Below are 27,663 nucleotides of genomic sequence, written 5' to 3'. Positions count from 1 at the left end.
ACAGAGAAACAACTTAAAACGGGACTAAGGACGCAAATAATAAAAAGAAACACATAAAATATAATAAGAAACCCGGGACGTTTCGCAGGGATCACACCCGCATTTTCAACCGGCAAAACAAGAAAAATTAAAAGAAAGGACACTATGCCCCTCACTACTAGCAAAAGTTCGCACGGAACTTTGCGTGAAAGTTAAGTTCCGTAAACCTATCTACATATGTGTGAACAAGGCCTTCCATTTGTAAGAAATGAAGGTAAAAATTATGCAAGAACAAACATAAATGTGGTTTAATAATTTTAACTTCCGCCGCCGCGCCGCGCTGACCGCACTGTGTTTGGCGCAATGCGTGAAGTATTCCTACAGTCTTGTAGGCGCTATGCGTTTCACGCCGACCGCCGCACAGTGGATTGAGTCAATTAGAGGGGTCGGACATGAAATTTTTGACAAGAACTGCAAATGTTGATGTTTATTTCGTTACATTTTAAAGTTCAAGGGGTGATACTGGAAGAAAATATCACGAGAAAACCAGTGGAACAGCTTGCAGAACATTAGATTCTTGTATAAACGGAGTTATGAGCGTTTTAAGTTCCCAAATTTTTCCGACCTCTCTCATTGACTCGATTCACCGTGCGCCGCGCTGAGGGCTTCTCCTTTCTATCTCAAGTCCTCATCATCACTGCTGCACCGCTCCATGCCAAATTGCGTGTTTAGTTTCTCTCTTAACTCGACTAATTAAAGGTGCTGTCTCTTGTGTCACCGAAAGACGCTTTCTCGTTTGTAATTTTTTTTTTCTGAATCCGATTTTTTTTAAACCTACATTTTAAAAAAATGCAAAATTTGCCGCCCCCTGCTTTAAGAAATGAGAGAGAGATGCTGTACTCGATTATCTAATGCATCTGACGAGTTTTTCAATTCAAAAAGGAACGTATTACACTCCACAAATAAATCACGTTTGAAGCGCAAACCGGAAAAAAACACGATTTGTCAAAAATATTCATTAAGTATTGCACTTTCCACAGAAGCATGTTGCACAAAAATGTCACTGTAACGACTTCCGGATATGGTTGCGACCAACTTAAGGCTCAAAATTTTGATTTGTTTGCTCCCTAAAAAAAATGGTCCATCTCTGTAACCGTGCTCACCAAAACTGACGATCTCACGACACGACGACGACGACAGCCTGTGACCCTGGGGTCACAGGCTGTCGTGCCCGGAGACATTTTTCAGGGTTGAAATCCTTCCTCTTATTTAATTGTTTTTTAAATAAACTTAGGCTAGGACACTATCCCTAAATAACAAACAGACCAATTTGGCTCCAATGCCTCGAGCTCTGCACGTGTAAACTTGAGTTTTTTGTTTTTTATTACTCTCGCTTTTTATTACTTTCGTCGGTCTGCTCAGGGCCGAAGGGGGCCCTCCCTCCCCCTTCCTCCTCTTACAGTCACGCTCCGGCGTGGCTGCAGCCGTTGCGCCGCGTCATTTTTGTGGGAACATTGATCAGCGTTTCGAACCTTAAGGCTCAGTTCGGGTGCGATATTCTATCGTCTACGCGCCCCCCCCCCCCCTCCCCCTCCCCTCCCAAAGACGCTCCGCGCCACCAGACTATCGATATTTTAGACCAAAATATTGTATCGATATTTCAACGTTGATATATCGTCCGTATCCATACATTTATCTCCAGAAATATCGAATCAATTTTTCTTTCTTTCTCCTGCTGAGTTGTGTATTTTACACCTCGGAAAATCGGAAATTATGGTCAATTTTTCATAGTTCGAATTTCGGATTTCGCTGGCAGGTTGTACAGACCTACGTCACAGGGTAAACAAACCTCAAGATGCAAATACCTCCTTTTTTTCTCTATGTAGGTATAGGACTTTTCGCGTGGCTGCTCGACGGTTTGTTAATCTGTGGAGGTTAAGCTACATTCACGCGTCGCAAGCAACCTGGCGCGTCTGCTTCTTGCTACTGCGAGCGCGCCTTCATTTCCTCCTGCACGCAACAAGGACAACCGCGATGATAAAGAATTCCATTCGGCGAAATCGAGCCGAGAGCAGGCACCACGAGTATATACATATGGGTTATTTTAGTGATGGGTGGGATTTTATTTAAAATTCCTATGAATCCTAGGTATAGTATTTACTTTAGTAAACAATTATCATTTATTCCATCACTTCTTCGGATTATTTATTTTTAATCAATCTATATTCATGTGAAGTGTAGCTCATCTGCATTTTTCTTTCCCTGGAACCTAAATGTATATTATGAGTTTGAATCCATCAGAAACTAAGTCAGTCAAAATCAAATTTAACTACATACGAAGTGAAAACGATTTGAATTTCGCAAATCAAAGTGATAGTTAAAGCAACCAAACTGTGTCAGAAATGTTCCCAAATTACTAGGTAAGGCTTTTATCAGCTCATCATCTGATCCAATAATTTTAATTGTGGCATTTCATTCGGCATGTCGCCGCACGACTTCTATGATACTCAAAGTCTCACATATATAATTTGAAAGGGGGGGTCTGGGGGGGCGGCGCCCCCTCAGCAGGTAGCTTTTGCTACTTGTTTTGCAGAGCACTGATATTATTGAGATTTTTTTCGGCAAATCATATTACAAATTCAAACTGATTCTTTCTTTCAAAAGCCTTTTCTTTAACGTTTAAATTTTCCAAATTTATCGGATGAATCCAGCTTTCGCAGCCCCTTTCCCTTTTATGAACTCCTTGGGAAAAACTGAAGTAAGGATCTTAGATTAGTTTCAATGGATTTTTTTTTCTACTGGAGGTGTTCATTAACGAGTCGATTCTGCTGAATCTACGCTTCTTAAGCATTGATCTCCACCTCATTGTTATGACTAATTTACTTTTTACTGCTCAAGGATTTTTAAACTCTTATTTATGATTCCAGACGGCTGTGAAGTCATGCAAGGAAGTAGCCAAGCAACTCGGTGAAATGAGTACTGAGCTCGAAAAAATCAAGAAAGACAACAATTATGGAGATCTTAATTTGAAATTGGAGCAAGCTGAGAAGGCAAAAACAGAAGTAGAAGCTGCTCTTTTGAAAAAGGTACGTTTTCAGAACTTTCAGAGTTTCTGTATAAATAGATGTAATGACGAAAAGACAGTGGTGGCTAATTTTTTATTTCCCATTTTAGGAGTAAAATGTCCTGACGGAAATATCCAGGAAAGAGTTTCAATAAATATTTTTCAAAAGCAATTGGCGCTCTGCCATCCCCCTTTCTTCAGGAGCCACCTTGGCCAGAAAGTCCAATGTTAAAGAGTCATTTACATTTCTTTAGAAGTCAAAGTTATTTTAGCGTATGCATCATGGTGGATGAAATTTTGCAAAATGCACAATTGAAGACGAAAGGCTACAGTGCCGCACTACAAAGGGTGTGTTGAGAGCGGTGCTGCTGCCTTGTGATAGTGAGTCTGAAAAATTGACAAGGTGTGCCAACTTTATAAGGTCCTCCTAATTTTTAGCCACATTTGGTGCAGGGTGCTCAAGAAATGTGGTACACTGAAACCAATTTTATGCAATTCCGTCCACATCATTCTGAAATCTTTTTCAAGGTTTTTTCAATGGTTGCAAAAAGACTTTGGAACTTGAGTTTTGTTAAGCCTATCACTCATCGACATTTTGTGTTAAATTTCTAGCAAGGACTGCTGAGTGAAATGTGTGAAGAATGGGATCAGTTTGACCGCAAACTGAAAGAAGTCAAAAACTTCATCAATAAGTCTCATCAAACACTAGAATCTAGCCCCAATAAAAAACAATCTCTGCGTGAGCAGCATCTGAACTTCGAAGAAACAAGGGGAAAAATCGCTGGTCAAAGATCTAAAATCGATACGTCTTTGGATAAATTGAAGGTAATGTCAGAAATCATGATGCGAAACTATTTAAAACCATAAAACTCTTGTCAGTATGTTTCAAAGGTCCAGAGGTATGGCATAAATTCAAAATCAGAAAAAAGCTAAAAGCTAAAGCTAAGGTTAAGAAAAAATATTTAACAAATTATTTGCTTGAAAGGCTCATGTGAAGAGCGTGTTTTAAGAAGAGCGCAAGAGAAAGTGTTTGTTTGCAAGATTCAAGGGAAGCCATTAAAAACAGAATCATTCTTTTCTTCACCACAAATTTTCAGAAATTAACAGTTCATACTCATGTTTGCCTATTTTGAAAACATAAGCCCCCCATAAATTTAGGTTTAATGATTTTATCATTTATGTCAATTGTAGAAAGAGGCAAAAAAGTTTTTACTGCTTCTTAGTGTCCTGACTGACTCGGGAAAATTGTCCCAAAATGGTCAGGGCTGTTCAAAAATATTTAAAATTCGATTCCTTGTTCCATACCAAATCATCTGTTTTTATTTTAACTGAATCGAATGTTAAAGATTGAAATAATTTAAATTTTATTTCAGGTTCACTTCAAATCTACAGAAAATTGCGATGAGGTTGTGACCGCAGCTGCATCCGATCTGACATCCGATTTGAATAAATTAGAAGCCTCCATTCAAGATCGTGTTAAAAGTCTAGAAAAAACCCTAAATCAAATTGAAAGCTATCAAAAGGTGATTCATTTTCATTCTATGTTCTTTCTTCCTCTTTCTTCTAGAGTAGCATTATTTCAATAGGAAAATTTTGTTTTATTGATACAAAATTGTATTACTATCTTATTATAGTGATAAAATTCCTAGGATCTTGAATGTAAAAGAAATTTTTTCCTACTCACAAAATTTCTTTTTAATGGTGATAAAATTACAACTTTATCTCTATTTATTGCAATTTACTTCTCAATATCAATGCTGAAAATCGGCATCAATAAAGCAGTGAATTTTATAGCTATTCTTTCACAGTTTTATAGAAAGTTCATCACTACATATTGCAATTCTTTGTTTTAATTATATTGCTAATAACTGTCGTCAGAAACTTGAAACAACTCATGTATTGAGTCTTATCTTATTGCAATGATCACCACATTTGAGGGTTGAGCGCAGGGTGAGGGAAAACCTCAGAAGTCTAGAGAAAGGAAAGACAATTTTGCTTGACACCCTTCACAAGCACTGGCATATGTCAGTTTCATACTTCTAACTCTGTTTCATGTTCAGTATTTGTTTTCCATTTTCAGGAAATTCAACAACTTCGTCGACTAAGTATTCAAGTAGAACAAAAGCTGAGGTTGGCCATGTGTCCAACGCAGTTAGCGCAAGACAGAGACAAAGCATTGGAAGAACAGAATGTAAGTAATAATTTTCTTATCTTTCAAATTGATTTCCCTCTTCAAATTCAGTCATCCAGCAATTGATTCCTCGTGACCTCCCACCGAAAATGTGTTCCATCATGTATGTGTACCGTTCTTTTTTTGTTTAACCTCATAGGTTTTGGGTCAAAAGATTGCCACAATCCACTTTTTTTCCACCTTGTTGTATATTTGTAGGAATATCCGAATATTTCGGAGAAGAGGGTCGCTCCTGTAAGCCTTTGCTTTTAAATGGAGGATCCTATTGTTGAAATTAATTCCACAGGAATAATAGTGCTACTCATGAAGTGTGATTAGTCGCTATTTGCAATGACCAAATTTTGTTCCTCAAGCTCATAGGTCCTCCAAATCACAAACTGTTGTCTGTGACGTTAAATTATTTCAATTATTATCATTTTTTTATTCAAGTTGCAATGATTCCTCTCAGAGATTGTCAGCAGTTTGATTAGTTAAGCTAGGTACAGTTTTACTTTAGTTTTGAAGTTACTGATTTTTCGCCTTGTTTTGAATCATTATGATCTTGAACGAATCATAGCTATCAATCACTTAGTATCATTCCTCTTTTCAAACAGTTGCATTGAACCTATTGTGCTCTCTGTTCATTAAAACTGAAGCTTCAATTTTCCCAGAAAAAATGAACAAACCCAGCCCAAAGAGTTTCACTTTTGGGTGTTTCCTTTTAGGTATAAATCCACCATTTGATTACAGAGGAAAGGCGTTTCTTCCCAACATTTTTTGAATAATATAAATTCAATTTTGAAAAGATCTCATCTTCGCATTCCCCATTAATTAGTTTTTTAGCCAGTAATTTATTATTTAGGTATTAGTGGACTATATAATTATTGTTTTTGCCCTTTGTACTTTTCATTTATTTTATTTTTTCAAATTCCGTTCATGAAACCTTACCTATGCTCACTCGGATAACTTTCAGGCATGCAGAGAACGTTCAAGAGTTATTCAAAGCAAGATAAACGCACGTTCAGAAAGGATAAAACTTCTTTTACAGCGTGGAACTCCAGAACTTGAACATTTGTTAGACCCGAATACTTAGCGTTACTAAAACGTTAAATTCATACCTGAACTGCGAATCTTGCATATCCAAGTCACCATCCAAGCGGATTTTGGATAACCGATGAAGTAAATGATTTAGTGCCATTCTGGTAGCAAACGCAACGGCAAACGGAATAAAGTCATATTTTACTTACTCGAAGTATCAGCTTTCAGTTTTGTGCTTTACGTTATATTTATGAGTGTTAGGAGTGTTTACAAGTTCTCATACATTAGCCTCTGTGTGATTTTAATACCCCCCTCCCCCCTTTTTTTAATTTACGCATATATTTTTCTTGTGTACATTTGTATTTATACGAAAATGAACATTATTATACTCACTTAAAGTTGGTGATGTACAGGGCCTTCAAAACCAATTGGATGAAATCAGTAAAAAAAGAAATGACTTTATGGCAATTATCAAACAATTAGACCCAAATTTTATCGAATCTGCTGATGAGGTGATATCCGCACCAAAGTCTCCGAATCAGCAAAACGCATCTGCATTATATGATTCTGCTGCATCAGGGAAGAAACCAAAAGAACAAGGTAAAACCTCATCATCCAAAGCAAAATCAGAAATAACTGCTCACTCTGGAGATTTAGTCAACGAATCCAAGCAGTCGAAACTGCCTGATCTGAGCATCGGTGTTGTTGCGCCTGATCATGGAAAGTTTGTTGATTTGTCTCATTCTACAGTAGGCAATGGTGAGCAATTTTTGGACCCTCGCTCCAGATCCAGGAGATCCAAGAGTCCAATCTGGATTCCCAACGAATCTGCATCGTACTCCGAAGTTTTACGGTCAAATCCAAGCTCAAGGGAGCCCAGTCGTGATCGAACTGCCTCGAAACTGGTCAATAACACTGCTTCCTCAAAACAACCGTCATCCACAGAAGAAAATCGTAGTTTGCTCTCTCAGCTCAATCAATACGATGATAATTTACTCTCTTTTAAAGTACCTTTTGCTTCATCTAAATTATTTGATGTTCCTCAACAACCCGATCCTCTTTCTTCTACTGAAGCACTCATTAAATCAGAAACCCAAGAAAAATCTGGTTTTCTCAGCCATGCATTTTTTCAGCCTTTGGAGCCTTTACCTTCACTTACTAATATTCAACCTAATTTTGAAGTTTATCCTCAGGCCCATATAGTTGCTGAAAAGTCTAAACAAGAGAAGCAACAATGTGATCCTACTAAAAATTCTGAACCCTCTCCTAATTCCATTATATTCAACAGTAATGCAAGGAATATTTCAAAAGAATTATTGGCCAATTCTTCAAGTTTCGGAGAGAAGCCACATGACAAGGAGCAGGAAAATGTTTCTAAAAAATTGAATGTCGATGCTTTGAATTCAGTTGCGGTAGCAGCGAAAGAAAATACTGCAGTCAGCAAAACACAAGAAAAGAAACTTGCTAACAAAGAGTCTTCATCAAAAAAGAGTCAGAAAGTAGAAGCCGCCAAAAATTTGGATTCGGCTACCAATTCTCCAAATTTGGAGACAAGTAACATCGAAACCCCTGCAAATAAAAAGCAGAAGAAAAGAAATGCACCAGTAGAAACTTCTTCTGCTGACAAGGCTTCTAAGTCCCCCGCAATCAAAGAAAGCAATATTAACAGTGCAGATAGTCAGTCAGACAAAGAAGTCAAATCTCCAAAAGCCTCTGAGAAAGATTCGGTGGTTGAACCTCCTTGCAAAACCTTGAATGAACCGTTGCCTGGCAACCAGATTTTACAGGAAGGTGCTGAAATATTGAATGGAAAAAAGAATAAAACCCAGAAAAAGAACCAACAGGACAACTCTGTAGGAAATGCTAGCAATCAAATCTCTAAAGACACTCCTAAAAATAAATCTCATGAACAAAATCTTAAAAAAGGCGCAGATGCGTCTGCTAACCCGAAGACAATTACAAATGTCTCAACTAAAAATGAAGTGGGAAAACCTATAATTGACAAAAGTGTACCTAGTGATAAAATGGGTGCAAAAAAGCAGCAAGTCCAGAAGTCCTCCGATGGCGGTGATAAGGCCAAGTCTGAGTCGGAACCAAAAATTAAAAACCAACCTTCAGAGAAAACAGTCACTCCCTCTTCTCAAAAAACTGATGCCGAAGAAAAGAATGTCAAAGGCAAGAATGTGAAGAAACAAGGCAATGAGCCTTCAAGTAACCAAGTGAAAAATGCAAATGCTAAAACTAAAGGATCAAAGACCTCAAGTCAGGAAAAACTTGACAATAGTCAGGATGTTGAAATCCAAAAGAAAAATGACAACCAAGTTGTGGCCTCTTCTCAAAAAACTGATGCTGAAGAAAGGAATGTCAAAGGCAAGAATGTGAAGAAACAAGACAATGAGCCTTCAAGTAACCAAGTGAAAAGTGCGAATGCTAAAACTAAAGGATCAAAGACCGCAAGTCAGGAAAAACTTGACAACAGTCAGGATATTGAAATCCAAAAGAAAAATGACAACCAAGTTGTGGAATGTAAAAACGATAGCAAAAAAGGCAAGAATTCTAAGAAGACAGGAAATGAAACTGGCAAAAAGCAGACGCCGAGTAGCGCTACTTCGCCCGTTGAAGAAGTAAAATCAAATGACAATGCTGTTACCAAAAAATTGACAGGTTTTGATGAAACAGCAAATGTTGCAGAGGAAAATTCCTCCAAAAAAAGGAGGAGACGTAGAGGAGGGAAAAAAGAAACTGACAATTTACAAGAAGCAAAAACTGCTGAGACTGAATTCTTTGCTCCTGTTTTAAGTGAGAAGGGAAGTGAAGGTAGTGCCAAAAATGAAAAGAAAAAGAAAACCAACCAAAGTGAAGAACAGAAAAAAATTAGCAAGCCTGAAGAGAGATCGAATAATCAGCCTGAGCGTACTTCAACCAAAAACAAAAAGAATAAACAAAAAAAAGATGCTGTTGAAAAATCAGAAGTTGCAAGTGAAGCCTTGCCCACTGTCCAAGAAAATGTGGATTCTATTACGGAAGATGGTGAGAGAAAGGGGAAGAAAAAAAACAAAATCACTCAAGAAAAAACTCTGAAGGACGCAGGAAAATCCACAGCTTCTAAAACCTCTCCAAATGCAAAGGAAAATAATTCAGAATGTGGAATTGGTGTTTTGCCCTCCGAGACACAAACTCCAAACGTAAATGAAAATGCAGCCGGCTCTAAAAAGAGTAAAAGAAAAAATAAAAAAGGAAAGGCATCAGAAGATGATTCTGGAGCTCAGCCCAAAATTCTTGATACAATAATTGAAGTCAAAGACCAGAATATGAATAATATCAAAGATAAAGCTCCTCAAGAGCCACACTCTGCAGACAAAGATTCACAAAAGAAAGGACAAAAATTCAGCGACCCAAAAAAATTGGCAACTCCGGATCTAAAAGCACCAAATGATAATCCAAAAACAAAAGATCAAAAGTCCTCCAAGAATGAGAAACAGCAGGATGCTAAAGTTTCGGTAAAATCGGAAAAAAACCAAACTGTTGAAGTTAAAAACAAGAAAGACCCTAATATACAAAAATCTGGTAATCAGCTTTGTGCAAGCAAAGAAGTTGCAACAGAAGATAAGCAAGAGCCTCCAAAGATTAAAGATTCCTCCAAAAAAAATGAGAAAATAGGTAAACCTACTGTTGATGGAATGATAATGGAAGGTAACTCTTCTAATCAGGTGCTGTCTTCTAAACAAACGCACATTGCTGCAACAGAAGCGTCAGGAAGTGAAGCTGTCATTCAAAGCAATCAATCTAAAGAGTCAGAAAAACCTATTATAGATAATAAAAAGGCTTCCCAATGTCTCATAGATCAAGAAGTACAACCCAAATTCACATCAGAAATTCATGTAACAACTAACAATGGTGGAAAAAATCTATACAAACCGGCAGAAAAATTAAAAAAGCAAGATAAGAACGATAGGAAACAAGGTCAGGCACAGAATGAACTTGAAGAATTTAAGAAATTAGAAAGTACACAGAATAAGGAAACTATCATCAGTGAAAATAAAGCTTCCAAAGTCTCGAAAGATATCAAAACAATGGCCATTCAGGAATCAAAGGCGGCTGAAATAAATCAAAGGAAAGCAGAGGAACAGCCAATCAAACAAGATAAATCAGAATCTGCACAGGTTGAAAACACTGCATTTATTGCCCCGCAAAGTTGTCAACAATCATCCGATACCAGTGAAATTGGACTGAAAGTATCGTTAGATAAAACCCAAGCCAACAATAAAAAAGAATCTGGTCAATCAAAGAAAACTGAAGATGCTCAGAACGCAAAAACTGTTTCTGAAGCTGAAATCAAGCCATCAACAAAGACTGATACACAGTTGTCACCAAAGGCAGGAAAGAAACAAGTCAAGGATCAGCAACAGCCCAAATCTGCAGCCATAAAAAATGAGAAAACCACTGCTGTAGCAGATACTTCCAAGCATCCATCAGGAACCAGCAAGAGAGAATTGAAAGATGACGTCAAAACTGACAAAGATAAAAATGAAACTCCAAAAGAATCTGGTGCATCAAAGAAATCTGAAAGTGCTAAGACTTCAAATACTGTTTCTGAAACTGAAGATTCTGAGCCATCAAAAGCATTTAAAGGAACTTCTGAGGAGGCTTCATTAAAGGATGAACATAAACCAGTCAAGGATCAACAACAGTCTGTTAAATCTGGAAAAACTTCAGCCGCTCTGAATGAAGTAACTGCTGTTATCATCCCAGACAAGCAAGCATCAGGTATCGCACAAACTAAATCAAACATTCAGAATGTTAATCAGAAAAAGACTCAGAAAGAACCTGCTGAATGTGAAAAATCGGCAAGTTCTGAAGATAAAGTATCTATTGCCGAAGAAACTCAAGTCTCTAAATCCACAGTAGAGGTAAAGGGAGTAAATGCCAAAGTGTCTCAAAAGGCAGGAAAGAAAGAAAGTAAAAATCAAAGACAGCCTGTGAAATCGGAAGAAACTGAAGTCTCTTTAAAGAAAGAAACTGCAGTAATTACTGCCCAAGCCCTTGAGCCGTTATCAGAGAGTAATGAAGGTAAATTGAAAGCACTGGAAAAGTCAGAGAAGAACGAGGGTAAGCCTAAAAAAGAATCTGCTGAATTTAAGAAAGTAAAAGGTGTTGAAAACAATAATACTGGCAATGAAGCTCAAGTCTCGAAACTCTCAATGGAGGCAGAAAAAATTGACTTAAAATTGCCACAAGAGGCTAAAAAAGATCCGAAAAAAGACCAAAAACAGCTTGCAACATCGGAAGAAAGTGTAGTATCTTCGAAGGAAGAAACCTCCGCCATTGATTCAAAAGCCTCAAAGCAACCATCAGAAAAAACTATGACTGAATCGAGTTTATCAAACAAAAGTGGCAAAGATGGAAAACAAGACGAAACCCTAAAAGGACCTGCTAAATCAAAGAAATTAGAAGAAACGCCAGACCTCAAAGCTCCTAGCAATGAATCCAAAGTTACCAAACGAGAAGCTAAGCAGAATGAAATTGAAACGAAGATCTCTCCAAAGGACGAGAAGATTGAAGATAAGGCTGAGCAGCAGATTGTCGTCTCTGAAAAAACTGCCAAACAGAATGGGAAAACTACTGTATCTGATTTGACAGATCAGAAAAAAACTGATCCAAAACAAGATGAGACGAAGAAAGAACCGTCCGGACCAAAGAAATCAGAACCTGCTAAAAATGAGGTTGTCATTAATGAGTCTCGAGTAACCAAGCCAACAAAGATGACAAAAGAGACAGATTCAATAGAGATGCAGAAAGCTGGAAAGAAACAAGAAGGAAAGGTCGAAAAAGCTCCTGCTGTGCAAACCCCTAAAAAAGAAACCAATCAAATAAAATTAGAAGCTCAGGATGGTACTGATAGTAAAAAAAGTGAGATCAGGAAAGAACCTGTGGAATCAAAAGAATCTGGAGATGCTCTAAACAAGAAAGTTTCTAATGAAGCACAAGTCATTAAGGCAACAATAGGAACTAAAGAAGGTGACCCGAAAGTGCCACAGAAGACTGAAACGAAGTCAGGTAGAAGTCAGAAGAAGGGCGGCAATAAATTGGAGGAGACTGAAGCTGCAAAAACTGCAGTTTTGAAGAAGGAGGAGAATGCTGCCGTTGCCCCACAGACACTCAAGGAACCATTAGAAACCATTGAGACTGAATTAAAAGATTCAGGCAAAACTGGCACAAAACAAAATAAGACCCAAGACAAAAATAGTGAATCAAACAAAGTTGAAGTTGCTCAGAACAAGGAGCCTACGAGTGAGGTTCAAATCTCCAAGACATCAACCAAAGCGAAGGAAACCTTACCAAAAGAGCCACAGAAAGCTGCGGGGAAACAAGATAAGGAGCTGAAAGAGTCTAAGAAAGAAATAGAAACTCCGAAGGAAAAAACTCCTGAAACTGTTCCACCAACGTTTCAGCAACCCCCAGAAAATATTCAAACTGAATTAAAGTTGCAGAAAGAGCTTGAAAAGAAAGAAGGTAAGACTAAAACCAAATCAAAGCAAGTTGAAAGTGCTCCAAATAAAAAAGCCATTATTGAAGCGCAAGTGTCTAAGCCAGCAGCTAAGACTGAAGAAACTGACACAAAAATTCCTCAAGACAAAAGTCTAAGCAAAATTGAGCAGTCTTCTAAATCAGAAAAAACTGAAACAGCTCCCAAGGAAAAAATTGCCTGTTCTACTCCACAGATCACCCAGCAAACATTTAAAACTAATGGAAATGAGATAACAGTAAATGATAATAAGAATGACAACGAGAAAAAACAAGCTACAATGCAGAAAGCACCTGCTATAACTAAGCAATTAGAAGAGACTCGTGATAAGAAACCTGTTGATGCTGCAACTGAACTGTCAAAACCATTAAAGGAGGTAAAAGAAACTGACCTAAAAGAGCCACCAAAAACTGAGAAGAAACAGGGTAAGGAGAAAAAACATCTAGATAATCTTGAAAAAGTGCAGGAAGTAAAAACCAATACTATTGCACCACAAGCAGCTGAGCAACCTTCGGAAACTCCAGTCTCTAAATCTAAACTTCAAGGTGAAGTTGAGCAAAAACGAGATCAAATTCAGGAAGAACCAACTATGTGTAAGAAATTAGAAGATGCTGTCGTCAAAAAACCAGTTATTGATGAAATTAAAGTTTCAAAGTTACCAACGGATATGAAAGACAATGACTCAAAAACGATCCAAGAAGGAGGGAAGGAACATGGTAAAAATCAAAAAGAGCCTGCCAATTTGGTAGAATCCTCAAAAAAGAAAACTACTATTTCTCCCTCAAAAACTATCGAACACTCATTGAAAACTGAATTGCCAGCTTTAAACAAGACACATGCTGATGTAATCCAGGATGAATTAAAAAAACCCAAAAGTGCCCAAGAAAGGGAACCGATTGCGAAAGAAGCGAAAGACACAAAATCATCAAAAGAGGCTAAAGATTCTGACACCAAAGAGCCACAGAACGTTGGAAAGAACCAAAGTAAGGACCAATGTCAGCGTACCACTCTTAAGGAGACTGAAAAAACAAATGTTGCTGCCCAACCAATTGTCGATCGACCTTTGAAAACAGAATTGAAAGTTTCAGACAAAACCGGTAGCCAAAGAAATCAAAACGAACCCCAGAAGCAAACAGAAGATTCCAAGAAATCGAAAAATGGTCAAGACCAAAATCAAGCCGTCAAAAAGGAAGGAGTCTCTAAGGCGCCCCAAAAGGCTGAAGAAGCCGATTTAAAAAAGTCAGAAAAGACTGGAAAAAAGCAAGAAAAGGACCTGAAAAAGCCCTTTGATTTGGAAAAAACTGAAGTCTCTTTGAAAGATGAAACTGCAGTTTCTGCTCCGCAAGTCACTGAAGAACCATTGAAAACTGAACCGAAAGTTTTGAAGGAGACTCAATCCGACAAAAAACAAAAGGAGACACCGAAAATAGCTGCAGTATCAAAGAAAGCTGAAGGCACCAAGGACAAAAAATTAGCAGTTGAAGAAACTGAAGCCCCAAAATTATCCAAAGAAGTGAAAAAACCGGCTTTGGAGAAGCCACAAAAGTCTGAAAAGAACCAAGCTGAGGTCGGAAGACAGCCAGCAAATCTGGAAACAATCGAATCATCTTTGAACAAGAAAAACAGTGAGAAAACTCCGCAAGTCACTGAAGAACCATTGAAAACTGAACCGAAAGTTTTGAAGGAGACTCAATCCGACAAAAAACAAAAGGAGACACAGAAAATAGCTGCAGTATCAGAGAAATCTGAAGGTACCAAGGATAAAAAATCAGCAGCTGAAGAAACTGAAGCTCCAAAATTATCTAAAGAAGTGAAAAAACCGGCCTTGGAGAAGCCACAAAAATCTGAAAAGAACCAAGCTGAGGTCGGAAGACAGCCAGCAAATCTGGAAACAATCGAATCATCTTTGAACAAGAAAAACAGTAATAAAACTCCGCAAATTACTGAGGAAGCATTGAAAACTGAACCAAAAGTTTTGATTGAGACTCAATCTGACAAAAAACAAAAAGAAACACAGAAAATAGCTGCAGTATCAAAGAAATCTGAAGGTACCCAGGACAAAAAATTAGCAGTCGAAGAAACTGGAGCCCCAAAATTATCGGAAGAAGTGAAAAAACCGGACTTGGAGAAGCCACAAAAGTCAGAAAAGACTGGAAAAAAGCAAGAAAAGGACCTGGAAAAGCCCTTCGATTTGGAAAAAACTGAAGTCTCTTTGAAAGATAAAACTGCAGTTTCTGCTCCGCAAGTCACTGAAGAACCATTGAAAACCGAACCGAAAGTTTTGAATGAGACTCAATCGGACAAAAAACAAAAGGAGACACCGAAAATAGCTGCAGTATCAAAGAAAGCTGAAGGCACCAAGGACAAAAAATTAGCAGTTGAAGAAACTGAAGCCCCAAAATTATCTGAAGAAGTGAAAAAACCCGACTTGGAGAAGCCACAAAAGTCTGGAAAGAACCCAGCTGAGGCCGGAAGACAGCCAGCAAATTTGGAAACAATCGAATCATCTTTGAACAAGAAAAACGGTGAGAAAACTCCACAAATTACTAAGGAAGCATTGAAAACTGAATCGAAACTCCTTGGCAAGACTCAGACCGATAAGAACTCCAAGGAGATGCAAGAAAAAAGCGCACAATCCAAAAAATCTGATGGCTCCCAAAGTAAGGAAATAGTTGTCAAAGAAACAGATGTTTTAAAGTCACCGCAGTTGGTTAAAGAGGCTGATCTGAAAATGTCACAAAAGGTCGGAAGGAAGGATATAAAGTTAGAACCATCACCCACCTCCAAAAAAGCTAACGCAGTACAGGATGATAAAATTGCAGTTAGTTCATCACAAACCTGTGTTCAATCATCCAATACTGAAGAAACGAAACTGAAAAAACAGGAAAAAGATATCAAAAAGCGGGACATGACTCAGAGTGAATTAAAAAAATCCACTCAAACTCAGAACGATGAAAATGAAGTTAAGAAACCAAAAAATTCTGAGACTAAAAATACCGTCAATGAGGCTGAAATCTCCATGCCATCCAAAGAAATGAAAGGATCAGAAAATTCTAGTGGAGCTCAGATTGAAGGAACTCCCATGCTAGAGGCTCCAGTCTCAACTGTACCAATATTGACTAAAGAACCTGCCTCTCCAGAGAAGAAACCTTCAAAGAAAAATTCCAAGGATCAGAAACAGTCAATCAAAATTGAGACCTCTAAAACAGCACTGACACCGGAACGCAAAGAGAATGTCTCTAGAACAACGCAAGAGGCCACAGAAAAGGTGATCGAAAATAAGAAACAAGTTATCCAGTCAACAAAAACCAAAGATGATCAAATTAAAGATGACTCGAATGCTCCAAAATTGCCGGAGGAACCTCAGAAAACTCCTGTGAAGGATCTAAAACAATCAGGCAAGCCTGTAACTACGAAGGAAGATCAAAATAAGAAATTGAAAGATGCTCAGAAGAAGGAAACATTGGTTAGTGAAGAGAAACTTCCTGAGCCTGGGACGAAAATCAGCAAGTCAGCCTCAAAAGCTGCTGAAGAATCTGAAAAAAAGCAAGACAAAGATTCGAAGCAACCTGCTAAATCTGGAAAAACAGTAGATTCGCAATGCGATGAAACCACCAGCAAGACACGATCAGATGTATCTAAACATGAGGAAGAGATGGGGAAAAAACAGAAGCAATCGCAGGTATCCAAGGTCATGATAAAGAATCAACCGGAAGAACAGAAAAATTCTGTCACAAAAGAAATTAATAACATCGCAAAAGAAAATACAGCTATAATCAATACACCAGAGTCCCTGAAGACACTGGAAGAGTCACCAAAGAGTCTCACTATTTCAGCAGAAGAGGAAAGAACATTAGTAACAGTTTTGACGACATTATCTAACATAGGAATCGTAGATGCTAAAGATGTCAGTAGCGCTTTAAGTCGCTCAGAAAAAACTGAGGATGTAATTGAGTTTGAACTCTCCTCTTCAGGTGAAACTAAAGAATTGAGGAGCAGTAGCAGTATGAAAAACCCTGATCTACCAAAATTAACTGATGTAGCCAACCCCAAATCTGAAGTTGTTGAAAGCGGAAGTTCTGTGAGTGTTTCCAAAGAAACCAACAAGGAGAAAAAACCGGATAACTCACCAGAAGCATTTTTAACAAAGCCCCAAGACGCTACAGAAGAATCAGTTGTTTGTCAAGTACCTGATAAGGTGGTAGTTTCAGGATTTACCAATGAGCTCGATGGTAAGGTTAAGGTTCAACAGCCAAATAAAGACGCACCTGAAGTAATGGCTGTTGGTAGTCAGATCAGTCAGATAGAAGGCAGTAATGTAGAAGTTGGATCTTCGACAGTCATTAATGATATTCAAAAGTCAAAGGAAAGTAAAGTTACAGAAGTCGATGCATTCAAGCATCACATTGATATAGAAATCGAGCAAAAGTCAACTCCAGGAGTGTCTTGCAAAGCAAAAAAAGAAATTGTTGAGCGTAAAAAGCCAAAAAACGGGGTATCTGTTGCTGTTCCTAAATCAACGGAACTTGAAGGAACAGCAACAGTAAAAACTAGCACTGTCAGCTCTACTAACGTTGAGATTCCGACTGCTGTAGCGAACATAATTCCGTCTAAAATTGAAAAACCTGCGTCAGGTGGGCAAATATCTGACAGTACTAAATCTCCCGAAAAGGTGAAGAAAGTTGAACCAAAGGTTTGCAAGGTTTCACCTAGCGCAGCAAAGTCCTCTGCTGAGTCCACTGCCCCAACAAAAAGTGAAGTCGTAGGGAAATCTGAAGGAGGAAAATTGAACAGTCCGAATGAGTCTCCAGCTAGCGTGAAAACCACTGTCTGCTTCCCTGTTTCAGCTTGTAAATCTGAGCAAAAAAGTAATCTCCAGAAACAGACTGTTAAAACTTCTGGTAATGATAGCATTAAAGACCAACCTCCAACTCCTGTCACTTCGAAACAAGAAAGTTCTTCCGCGCCAAAAGGCTTTCCAAATGTCAACGAAGGCAAGTCAGAAACATGCGTTATGAAGCAAATTAGTCTTCCTATTAATGCACCGTCTTGTAAATCAAAAAAAGAAAATACCAAACCATTAACACAAATGAAGGAAATCTCTTCCTCTAAAACTGGTTCAAAAGCAGAAGTTGATTCCTCCAAAAAAAATCCAAGCAATTTGAGTAAAACTGTTGAAAAGCATTCTGAAAATAGTAATAAAATTCTGCCATCTCAAAAAGAAGAGATTATCAAGGAAAATCCAGAAGTTATTAAAACTGAGATTATCATTCCTATTGAAAGTAAATCTAAGAAGAACAACAAAAAAGAACCTAAAAAGATGACTAGCAGTAGTCCTAAGGATCCACTTGTAAAACCTGAAGCAATTTCAGTAAAAGACTGTGAGATGGCTCAAACAGGAAAGGAAACTGTAGATAGCATTACTTCGCCAAAAGTTGAAAATGCTACCAAACCGTCACTTGAACAGGATTTGAAAAAAACCCAAGTATCCAACCAAACTAAAGCTGCAGCCCCCAAACCATGCAAAACGTCTAAAGTATCTAATTCTAATGCTCCTAAATCTTCCAGTTCAGCAAATTCTGGTGGACCAACAGCTGCTACCGCTGGTACGCTTTCGGAGAAGAATTTGGTAGACAGTGAAAATCGTGAAATCAATTACTATAAAACTGAGGTTGTGCTAGATGTGCTACCGTGTACCGAAATTGACGAAAATCCAGCAGATGAATCTGATTGGCAAGTTTGTTCAAAACCAAAAAACAAGCGGAAACCCAGGAAACAAGAACAACAATCAACTGAAATCAAGGAAGGAAATTTATCAAGCCCTGCTGTAGAGACAACTGCCCCACAGGTGACATGCGAAGCACCCTCCTTAGAGGAGATATCTCTCAAAGAATCGAAGTGTAGTTTGTCAAACGAAGACTCAGTCAAAAAGTTAGATGAGGTCAAGCAAAAATCTTCAGGTCCATCCAAAAAACTTGCACTAGCATCAGAAGGTAAACAAATCGTAGAATTGAGTGAGGTTTCACAGTTAAAACAGAATGTTTCAAAGGAGAAAATTAGTCCAAAAGTTGTTTCAATGCCAAAAAAAGTTGGCGATGAAATTGAAAAAACAGTTTCGGACAAAGATAAAAAGTCTACTCTTGCGGATCCAAAAACACCCTGTAATATGAAAATAAAAGATGATGATGCAAGAAAAAATTCTAAAGGAAAACCTCAAGGATTGATTCCTAAACAATTGAGCAATAAATCCGAACAAGCCGCACTTTCTTCATCGTCAAAAGTAGACGTGACAAGTGTTAAAGAAACGAAAGATAAAAAATCCTCAGAAGATTCTGCTAGGAAAGTGAACGTGTCAGAAAATGTCCTCTCTTCAAATGTGGATCCCAAATGTTCTTCAATAGTTACAAAACAGAAAGGCGCCCCTGCTGAGAAGTCAAGTGCAGTCCTGATTAAGGTTGAAAAATCGACAGGGTCCTCTCAGAAAACCAATGGTGTTAAGACTGTAAAAGTTCCTCTCAAAAACAATACATCAGAAGCAAAAAGTGAGGTTGCAAGCGTTGGCAAGGTAAATACCACCATGAAATCCAACAGTAAAACAAAAAAAACGGGGCAACAAACAACAAAAATAGATCAGCACCCAATCTCCCCTGTTCCAGCAACTTTGGCTAATATAGCAGAAAAGGAAAAGGGAGCCTTAAAAGAGATTCCCTTCCAAGGCTTGGAAACAGCATCAGAAAAGATTATCTCTTCAGGAACCGTAGAAAGCTCAGATTTCTTCGATATCGATTTGAATTCTGCCCAGCCTTACAGCGGTAATATTTTAAGCGATGAAATGGTTAAAGATTTTGAAATTGTTGAGCCATCATTTAGGACAGAGGCAGAGATGAAAATGGCTTCTGAAATGTCCACTGAATTGAGCTTAATGGATGTTAACATGCAAGCCATGAATGAATCTATTGATTTTTTACTAGATGATAAATTCGAAGATGAGGCACCCTTAGCCTCCGACTCAAACATATTTTTATCGGACTCTTTACTCGCAGATAGTGTTCATTCAATTTTAAGTCCGGTGGACAATACTTGGATGAAACAGACTTCCCTTTCAGGAGAACAAATTGCAATTAAGGACGTCCTGTTAGACGGGTCCAACAGTGCCCCTGGGAAGAAGAAGCAGTTGAACGTCGCGGCAAAGGAATTTGTACCTCGCTCACAAATGAATATGGCCAGTAGTGTTCCCTTATCATTAGATAGTATTACTCAAGATGCTATGAACATAGGGATCTTCGGCTCGGTGAAAGAACGCGGAAAGAGTGCGAAAACATCGAAGATTCAAAAGTCAAAAGAGGAGCCAAGCTCTGCCTCCAATGGAACTGCCACTGGAATGAATGATTCGGAAACTTCTTCCGTAGATCAATGTGTCAACATCGCATCAAAGCCTGATGCGCAGGAGACTGTGGATTCCTCAGCTAAATCTTCCGGTGGAAGTGGGATTCCAACAATTGATGCAGATGTATGGGTCAATAAGTGGCAGTATGATAATGCGGAAAGATTATTCTTCGAAGCTCTTGCTCGAAGAGAGAAAGATAAGGCAAATTCAAGAAATAAAACGAAAGATGATGAGGATGATGATAATAATGATGATGATGATGATGATGATGATGACAATGATGATGACAATGATGATAAAAACGACCAATTCAACGCAGACGGCAAACCTCATGGGCCTGCGGACAAAAAATCCAAGTATGATGAACAATCAGGATCAAAGAACGAGTCTGAATCCACGGACGAGCAATCGCACAAAAGTTCGAACAAACGAGACTCGATGCTAAGTCGCTTTTGCGTGCAAATGGAAAAATCTGTTGATTTTAAGAGTCCATTGGTTGCAAGTTTGGAGAATAATGTACTCACTAAGGTTGGATCGTCGTTCAGTATGAATGTTTTTATTAACGGTTTGGCTTTTTGCTTTACATTAATTTACGATGTTTGACTAATAAGCGTTTTTAGACTCGTTAACGTTGAATTTCGGACTCGTGTTGCATTTTAATACAAAGAGCGTGGATGCATCAATAGTGGTGATAGTATATTCTCTGAAAACCCGAATCTCTAGGTCCTATAGAAAGATTACTTTTGCCCTATCATCATTTTTATTTCTTAATAATTTTTGTATCCTCTCAAATTTCTAGGTTTGCTCGTTGAAAGTTCTATTTTCGAACTTAGGTCCCTAGAATAATTATTTATACCTCAGCAGTTGAAAGGAAGAGGTTTTCATCTTTTGTTTAAGTATAGGAGCCGCTGGACATTAGCGGAAGTAAGAAAATTTTCTGGAAGAGGCACAGGAGAGTTTTTCATCAAAGGATGTCTAGGGTCCCAGAAAGCCATTCCACAAAGGGAGGCCTGTCCAGGCGCATTCCTTTAGCTCAAAGAGGGGTCCAAGGGAACATTTTGAAAATTGATTAGTCTCAGGAGCAATTCTGAGCTTTTCTTTAAAAACGTGTGCCACATGTCCAATTCAGAATGTGAATTTTTAAGCCACCTTAAAATAGTTTAAAAAGGAAATTAGAAGGAATGACTGCTTTTTTGATGACTTAGTTTTTTAAAGATAGTTCTTTTTTATGGAGATACTTTTTTTTTAAGCGAAAGAGAATGGAGAAACCTGCAAGTGAATGAAGTAAAACTGTGCAATTTACCGTGTTCCCTTCCATTTTTGGTGGAAAAAATGTATGCATGTCATCTGGTGAATCTGTATCAAGGTGCCTGGGCTCATGCGATTTTTGATAGCTGTAATGGGAATTTTGAAGGTGGCATGGCCCTAAAATTGAGGATGCTCTGCTTTCCTCATGTTTATTTCAAGTTTCTGCATCATCGTAACTTACTATTAGTGCTGCTGGTAGCAATGCAGAGAAATTTGTGGGAGGGGAGGGGGGGGGAGGATGAAATGTTTTAGAAAGACTGCTGGTGTGAATTCCCCCAAAACCCCGACTACCATTCCCTCCATTTTTTATCTCATGCCATGTCACTGATTTTTCTTCCCATTTCATCATGTAATCACTATCCACCTTTCACATCTCGTTCAATAGAATAAATTGAACATTACGTTCTCATCTGGTTTTCTAATTGTGTATGTGTGTTACTCTTCACATTTGTCTTGCCAGCAAAAAACAACAACAAAAAAAAAAAAAAAAAAAAACATTCAGAAGTAAATGGGACCCGATGTGTAAAATAGGACCACATCTGCCCGGAGAAAAATTTCCTGAACTTTTTGGAAATGCTTTAAGGAAGAGAATCTGGAAATTTTGACTCAAGTTTAACCCTAAAATTTCAAAAATTGAAGGAGATGTCAGTTCTGAAGTTCTTGGACAAAAATGCTTAGGAGATACAAGTGATTGCAGAAAGTTACGGCAAATTTTCTCCCGGAAATTAGGTTCATTTTTATAGATCTGGTCCTAAATATCATTTAATCACTTACTAATGTCACAGTATCTGTTTTACCTCCCTCTTGTCTTTTACCCCCACTTTCCCCCTATTTTTTTCTCTATCTTTTTTTTACGCAGCCATTTTATTTCTCCCAGAATTGTGTTCCCTCTAATGCTTTGAATCATATCCACATCACCTCTCAATCTTACCCCGTTTTTTCTCTAGTACCACATTTCTGAAATCATGTCAAGGTATGATCTAGTTGAACTTTTGAACTCAAAAATATGTGTTCTCTACGTGCAAAGAATTTGGGCAGATTTACAGCTTCATCCATAGGAAATTTGTCATTGCAACGAGAATATCTTGAGCAGGGAATACATGGTTGCTTGAAGTTACCATATCATCCACCATGCAGTTGAACCATTTCCATACCTTTTTTTTACCTTAAAACTTGATGACTTTCGACATGGTCTCTAAGGGAAAAATTAGTTTCCAATGGTATTGGTTCCTGTTAGCTCTTTCAATGGCAAAAATTTCACTAGCATTTACTTTTGAAAAAAATCAGCTTAAAATTGTAGTCCATACACGGCATTTACTTATGAAGTAAGTTTTGAGGTATTAAAGATTTAATGTCAAGATTTTATTTGGTGCAAGGGCGTCAAAATGGTCCGTTTGATAAACAAAACCACTGTATTTCAGATAGCTTTTCCAGAATTCTTCATAAAAAACTTCACACCTAGCAAAATAATCAAAATGCGACTCCTAAGCAATGTACTTTTTTTTCTGAAAGGTATTATTTCTTAGATGGAGTTGGATGCCATCTTAAAATAAACAAAAAATAGCCTTTGTCGTTTTTTACTATGCAATTAAAAGTTATAAAAGCTTGTTTTAAAATTTTTCCGGGATGTGAAACTTTTTCTCCATTTGAATTAAAGGAAGAATGTGCTCTGCGCAATGCTTGAATTTAGACTCTGTCAGAATTGAATACTGATGCATTTGTCAGTGTTAGGTAACAGGGGTCATAAAGTTTGGCTTAAAATGCTCCCATTGAGACTTGCTTTTGCTTTACCTTTTGTTTCTCTTTTGATTCTGGTTTTTTCTCTCAAAAGATAGTTTAGTTTGTCATCTAACGAGGTGTTAAGTTTTCTCGTTTGAAAATAATAACCTAATTTTATTGTTATAGTAGACATTTGGTAGATTTTAATCCTGTGATTGATTTGATGTTAAAACTAATACTTTGGATTACGCACTTGTATGTAAACAAGTTGTCGAAATAATCAAGTGATGGAATATTTAAACAAATCTATTTTGATACTGAATGCGCTGTAAAAATTAAGCAAATATTTTTTCCCTCTCCCTCTTTAAACTTTTGATTGCTGAAGAACTGTTGTTAAAATTGAAAATTTTTATGAAGGTCTGCTCTGTCTTGCCAGACTCCTGCTCAGTCACCGTTTTAATTTTATTTTGGGTTCAGTTGATACTTGCATTTCAAAAAATTGTGTACTCATTTCAATAGAATTATTCTCTTTTCTTTAAACGATTGACCAAGTAAGACGATTGACCATGTGATAATACTTAAAAATAGTAGCCCTTTGTTTTTGAAGTGATATCATTACAGAGACAAGAATAAACCTTTCATGGTCAAAAGTATGAACAATTTTTTCACTTCATCATTTTATCTTTGTTCTCCATCATTCTCGATGTCTAATAATTTGTTCGTTTGTTTTGTCTAGATTCCAGGAAGAAATCTGGAACTTAAAGATGTAGTACCCACCAATTTTGCAGATTTTACTGGGGAAGAACTGCAGCAACTCTACTCTGTTTCTCAAGTAAGCAAACATTTTCACTAATTCAATAGGTACAAATTTAAGAAAATCTCTCTCCTTTTTCAAATGTCTACCTCAAATTTTTTTGACAGAAAAAGATTACAAACCGCTTCTGAATATCTTATTCAAGTATTAAATATGTAGCACTTAATAAGCATTACTGGTACTACGCAGAAACTGATTTCTGTAGGGAAATTTGCATTAACTGCTCTAGAAAGAGAGTTGATAAACATCTTCCAGACTCCAGAGTAGCTAGATCTTGTACTTTATAAAAGTTTATGAGAAACAAGTAAAAAAAGTGTGGTACAATCCGGCACAAAGTAAGGTACCTTTAATCTTGTCAGAAAAAAGTTAGTACACAAGAAAATTCTTTCAACGTAAAATATTCCAAAATTAATTTAATGCTCGATTTGACTTCTAGTTTTTTTTTTGTCAGCAGAAAGTGTGAATTATTTCAAGGAAAACCTGTCAATGAAACATGTTAATAAACCTGTTTACTTACAAGTTGGATTTGGAATGTTTAAATGCGTCCATCGTATTGCACATACAATTTTGAGAAGGAAGTATGAGTGATGGTGCTTGGCTTGTTGTTCGGTGGTTCATCTCCTTGATGTTTTTAATGAAAGCATGTCCTCTTTATTCTTTTACAGGATGCAGTAAAGTCTTTGCTAGAAAGAAAGCTAGCTACTGAAAATTTATTCGCTGATGATACTGAACAAGACGTCAAGGATGAACTTGCCGCCGAATGGGAGACACTTAAATTAGAGATATCATCAATTTTATCTGTTGCGGAAGCAGTTAAGGTGAATCTACCTTTTTATACTGCAATATTTTCCTATTTCACCATTTCAATACTAGTAGTGTAATTATCGCTACTTATGCTCTTTTATGAACCGTCTGTCACAGAAAATTAAGTATCGGAAAGTTTTTTAAAAAATCTGATGATGCATGTGATCTGATAAACCACTGTGATTTTCAGCAGCTTACTCATTTACCGATTATAAAATCTAATGTACGTACTTAAAAATCCTTAACGTACCCCATATGTTTCCAACCTTTCTTGGAGTTTTTTTTTTGTTCTTGAAAAGTGCATGAAATTTCTATCTAGAGAAAAAACAGAGAATATGTGAAAAAACGCCATTACAATCGTGTATAAGGTAGCTGAGTTTCCAGTAATTTACTAGGTTGTGTAGGTAACCAAGGGATGTGGCTTTAGCTAAATTTTTGTATTATTTGATGTTCTTTATGACTTCCTCAGTATGATAAGCTTTCAAAATCGAACTTGCTCTGTGACAGTCATAAGAAAAACGAAATTTTCAGCATTTTGACTTGCGTTTTCTTAAGGAGACACGGCGTTGCTGTGTTAGTAATGCGCAGTCTTACTGCTTTACTACATTTTTGTCAGCGTATTTGAAGTTTTGCAAAAGCAGCATTTAAAAAAATTCAAGCATATAATTATACAAATAAAAAATAGTGAAGGAAAATGTTTTATCATAAAGTTATACACATTTGCGGCTAATTTTACACTATTAGAGTGTACATACGGGAGTTTTTTTTTCCAATTCTGCATGCCCTGCAATTCATCAGGTCAGAATGTTTGAAAAATTTGGCATTATTCATTCAGATATGTTTCTCTCTTCTTTCTGTACAGTTAACCCTTGATGAGAAACAAAAATCTGCAATGGACATTGATGAACCGAAAATGGAAGCTCTTGTACTCTCAGGATCTCAGGTTGTTCCTACTGCATCTTCCGAAGCTTTCGAAGTGCAAGGTCAACCCCCCTCTCAGGTTAAATTGCTTAATAGTTCATTATTTTGTACCACTTTAGTATATTAATTATTGGATGATGCATTACAATTATCTTTTTATTTATATTAATTGGAGTCGAGTTTATTTTTGTGTGGTGTTCTCTCCCGAAGCCAATTTCCATTGCTCATCAAATTTCCAGACCAAAGATTTGCATAAACTTTCCTCAGAATATGCTGAGATCAATTCTCATGAGCACATTTTGGTTGACATGCTAGGACAGTGCTACCATACCACATAATAATATAAAAGCAATGAGTACCTTTCGACGTGAGTCACAAATAGCACTCATCCTGATACCCCTTAAATAATCGCTGCTTATTTCACATGATATTTAATGTTATAATGTACCTCTGGCCATCTTCTGTAGCTTGACAGTGAGTACATATATTTGGTGAATCCACAGCAAATTTTTCATAAAGCTCTCTCCTATTAAAACACCAAATTTGTCATTGCAGCAATGATTGGACTGCAGTTAGTAAAAGGGAACTGTAAACGAGCGGTTTTCCATCATGTACGGTTTCACTTAACTCCCTGCAGTCCGATTTTGTGAAGCAAACGAAAGTGTAGAAGGAAACTTTTGGTCTAAAAGACAGCTTGAGTCTACCAAGCCCAGCTACTATAAATTAGCTATGAAAACTTGGAGTTTATGAGTATTTTACAAATGGGATTTTATGCATCAACTGCAATACTTATTTCCGGAACACTTTCAAATTCTGATCCCTGAATAAAAAGTAAAAGAATTTCATCTGCTCTTTGGTATCATTGGCAAAGGAGCCTGCACCACACTTATCAAACATTTTTGCATCATCCTTCAAATTTTCTTGTTATTGTTATTATTGTTTTTATCATCATTGTTTCTGTTATTACTTCTATTAATTTTATTTTTATTACTTTGGTATATCGTTATTATTATCATTATCATGGTTATGGTTATATTATCTTCATCATTTTGTTTGGTAATTAAGTCTCTATTTCTTTCACTGTCTCAAACAGTATTAATCTTGTACACCACCGAAACGAATTTTATTCTAGTCTACTTTTGTGAATAATGTTATTTAATTAGTAAAATTTTTAACGCATTTAAACTTTCTTTATTGCATCTCAACCATACCCTTTGAGTGAATTTTGAGTGAAAATCTTAGTCGTCAAAAAATCTCAGATGCTATTAAATCAGTAAGTAAAGTTTATTTATAGTTTGTGCGTTTGATTTTAACTCAAAGGGTGTCTCTTCAAAGAAACTAAATCTGATACTGTTTGAGAGTGCTGTTCTGAACATGTTAGAGTGGCCGGTTTTAGTCAAAGTACCTGAAAAGAAAGCGAAAAGAAAAAAAATTCATAAATCGAGTGAAGGGAAGTATAATTCAGATGAAAGTTTAAGGTTAACGTTTTTCAATGTGACAGACCTCAAAGCTTTACTTGCAAGTTTTGTGAGTGTTGATATAGAGGAGATTAAACTTACTTGGTCGTTCCTCCCCCGTAAGGGCATAGCTCAATTTTCCTGCAAGCTCTGTTTTACTTATAAATCCATACTTTCCGATGCTCATGCAGAAATTGAGATACACCCTTAAGCCAGAGGAACATAGACTCGTGACACTGATTTTTGAACCACTCTAACATCGTCCGAAAACCAGATTTAAACATGATTGTTTCTCTAAAATTTATTTTTCATACTGCTTTAAAATTAATTTCCCTCTCTAAGTTTCTACTAAATTAACAGCTGTATAAAAAATGCGAATGACAGTTTGATAAGACTAATGCTCTTCGGTATTATTTCTCATATTGCATAATGTCTGATTCTCAGAAATGAATAGTTAGTTTATGATCGGTTAATAT

General features: G+C 37.2%; 1 protein-coding gene across 2 annotated transcripts in view; it reads left to right on the top strand.

Annotated features, from left to right (window-relative positions):
• Positions 1–27,663, top strand: part of LOC109035280 (uncharacterized) — a 250,496-nt gene that overhangs the window by 150,192 nt on the left and 72,641 nt on the right. For both annotated transcript variants that reach the window (XM_072302795.1, XM_072302794.1), the window contains 8 exons: positions 2,907–3,065; positions 3,656–3,868; positions 4,417–4,566; positions 5,124–5,234; positions 6,665–20,692; positions 23,928–24,023; positions 24,671–24,823; positions 25,672–25,809. In XM_072302795.1, the coding sequence (XP_072158896.1) occupies positions 2,907–3,065; positions 3,656–3,868; positions 4,417–4,566; positions 5,124–5,234; positions 6,665–20,692; positions 23,928–24,023; positions 24,671–24,823; positions 25,672–25,809 (15,048 nt within the window). The remainder of the gene's footprint in view (positions 1–2,906; positions 3,066–3,655; positions 3,869–4,416; positions 4,567–5,123; positions 5,235–6,664; positions 20,693–23,927; positions 24,024–24,670; positions 24,824–25,671; positions 25,810–27,663) is intronic.

This window comes from Bemisia tabaci, chromosome 7, assembly GCF_918797505.1.
Source record: "Bemisia tabaci chromosome 7, PGI_BMITA_v3".
Classification (NCBI taxonomy): Eukaryota; Metazoa; Arthropoda; class Insecta; order Hemiptera; family Aleyrodidae; genus Bemisia; species Bemisia tabaci.
This window is presented reverse-complemented; position numbering and strand designations above follow the sequence as displayed.